Genomic DNA, 2,025 nt, shown 5'->3' with positions numbered 1-2,025 from the left:
GAACAGGATGTCTGTAATCCATCAAAGAATTAACCAGGGCTACGCAAGACTTTTGATACTGCAGGAGGGTGCATGGACTAAGGTGTCAGCAAGAACTGGACACCTGATGTTGATGATAGCTTCTATTTTAATGTGAGCTTAGAATAAGGATAAAGTTACTAATCAGTTAAAGAGCTGATGACAGATGACTTATGTGAGATTATAAGAAATAGAAGAATGCTCAATATTATGTCCCGGTTCCCAGGGCCCGCCGGGATCCTGCCCCAGCAGGTGGGTGCCGGGGATGGGAGAAGCTGGTGAAGAGATGCAAAACCCCGGGGCAGCCTCGGAGCCCCCCCGGGGTGCCCCGTGACGTTTCTCTCTCCCGTAAGCACGCTGGGAAGCTCCTGGAGGAGATCCTCGTTTCTGCTCCCCAAACTCCGGCTCACGGGGCTGTGCCGAAGCCACGGATGGAGGTAACCCCCTGCTCCGGTGCGGAGCTGGATGTGAATCCCGGCGGCGCTGCTGCGGGCAGTCCCTGAGGCTGTGGCTTTCAGAGGGCGGTGCTGGAAGGGGATGGGGTCCCTGGGGCTCCCCCCTTGCTGTGCGGGATGACACACTGGCTCGGCTCCTGGGTGTTGACTCTGGTTGTCCTGTGACTCCAGGGACTGCCCCGCTCCTCTCCGCCCACGGAAGACGATTTTGGGAAAGGCCCCTGGCTTGCCATGAAGACGGAGCTGGGGCTGGATGAGAGGGACCCCGGCTGCTTCCTCAGGACCTACAGCGTGGTCATGGTGCTGCGGAAGGTGAGGGGGGGCCCCTGGTGAGGGCTCCAGCCCAGGGGACTTGGCTTCCCGGCTCTCCCCTTGCCCCTTGGAGCTGTTTCCAGGGCCAGGCATCAGCGTGGGGAGGGGGCCGAGTAGATGTCCCGTGGCCCTGTGGGGCTGCCCTCGGGGACATCGGTGTGACGAGGGTCTGCGTGTGCAGGCAGCCTTGAAGCAGCTCCCGAAGAACAAGGTCCCCAGCATGGCGGTGATGATCAAGACCCTGACCAGGACCAACGTTGATGCTGGTGCCGTGTTCAGGGACCCGACCGGTAAGCAAGGCTTTGCTCGAGCCCAGGTCGGGCTGGGGCTCCCGGCCATCGCTCCCCATGGCTAATGCATCCCCCCCTCGTCCGCAGGAGAGATGCAGGGCACGGTGCATCGCCTGCTGCTGGAAGAGAGACAGAGCGAGCTCAGGCCTGGCTCGGTGCTGCTCCTGAAGCAGGTAGGAGACGCGCAGGCAGATCTCCACCAGCAGCAACGCGTTTGGGGCTGATTCCGCCACGGGCACCACTAACCCATGGTCACTGTGCCCAGCTGGGCTCACATCCCACGGGAACCAGAGAAGGGGCTCCGACGGCTCCTCCCCGGGCTGTGGCCGGTGGTGCCATCGGAAGCCGGAGCTCTGGCTCTGACTCACTGCTCTGTCCTTGCAGGTGGGCGTCTTCTCTCCATCCCACCGCAACCACTACCTCAATGTCACCCCCAACAACCTGCTCAAGATCTACGCGCCGGAACCTGAGGGCAGCTTCTCACAGCCGTCACCAGCACAGCAGGAGGTGAGGGAGGGCACGGTGCGGTGCCGCTGGCCCTGGAGGCACAGGGATGCTGGGACCCCCCCCAAGGGTGTCTGGACTGCAGGGACCCTTGAGAGCAACCGTGGAGGAAGGGGTAGGCTTGGGAGGGACAGATAAGTCCTCCTGTGGGCCCCCAACAATTCATCTCTGCTGGGTTTTGCAGGTCCCTGCCCAGGCCGGGCTACTCCAGGACCACCCTGCACAGTGCCCCCAGGGCGTCCCTACCCCTGGGGACTCGGGACTGGGGAGGACGGGCAGCCACAGCACAGAGCAGTCTCCTGGGGGCTTCTCCCTGTGCCCACAGAGCCCCAGGCCCGGGCAAGAAGAGCTGGTGGGAGCTGACGGCTGTGACATGGGTGAGTTGGACCCGCACTGGGCGGGGAGGAAAAGCTCGATGTCCTGCAGAAAATGGGCCCTGGGGCGGG

General features: G+C 62.7%; 1 protein-coding gene across 1 annotated transcript in view; it reads left to right on the top strand.

Moving 5' to 3' along the window:
* Positions 1-216: 216 nt before the first annotated feature.
* HROB (homologous recombination factor with OB-fold) overlaps positions 217-2,025 on the top strand; it is a 2,172-nt gene continuing 363 nt past the window's right edge. The window contains exons 1-7 of the mRNA XM_035895407.1: positions 217-270; positions 372-455; positions 645-785; positions 967-1,075; positions 1,163-1,248; positions 1,460-1,582; positions 1,764-1,996. Of these exons, the coding sequence (XP_035751300.1) occupies positions 217-270; positions 372-455; positions 645-785; positions 967-1,075; positions 1,163-1,248; positions 1,460-1,582; positions 1,764-1,996 (830 nt within the window). The remainder of the gene's footprint in view (positions 271-371; positions 456-644; positions 786-966; positions 1,076-1,162; positions 1,249-1,459; positions 1,583-1,763; positions 1,997-2,025) is intronic.

The sequence above is a fragment of the Egretta garzetta genome, unplaced genomic scaffold (assembly GCF_000687185.1).
Source record: "Egretta garzetta isolate BGI_Z169 unplaced genomic scaffold, ASM68718v1 scaffold1715, whole genome shotgun sequence".
Classification (NCBI taxonomy): domain Eukaryota; kingdom Metazoa; phylum Chordata; class Aves; order Pelecaniformes; family Ardeidae; genus Egretta; species Egretta garzetta.
This window is presented reverse-complemented; position numbering and strand designations above follow the sequence as displayed.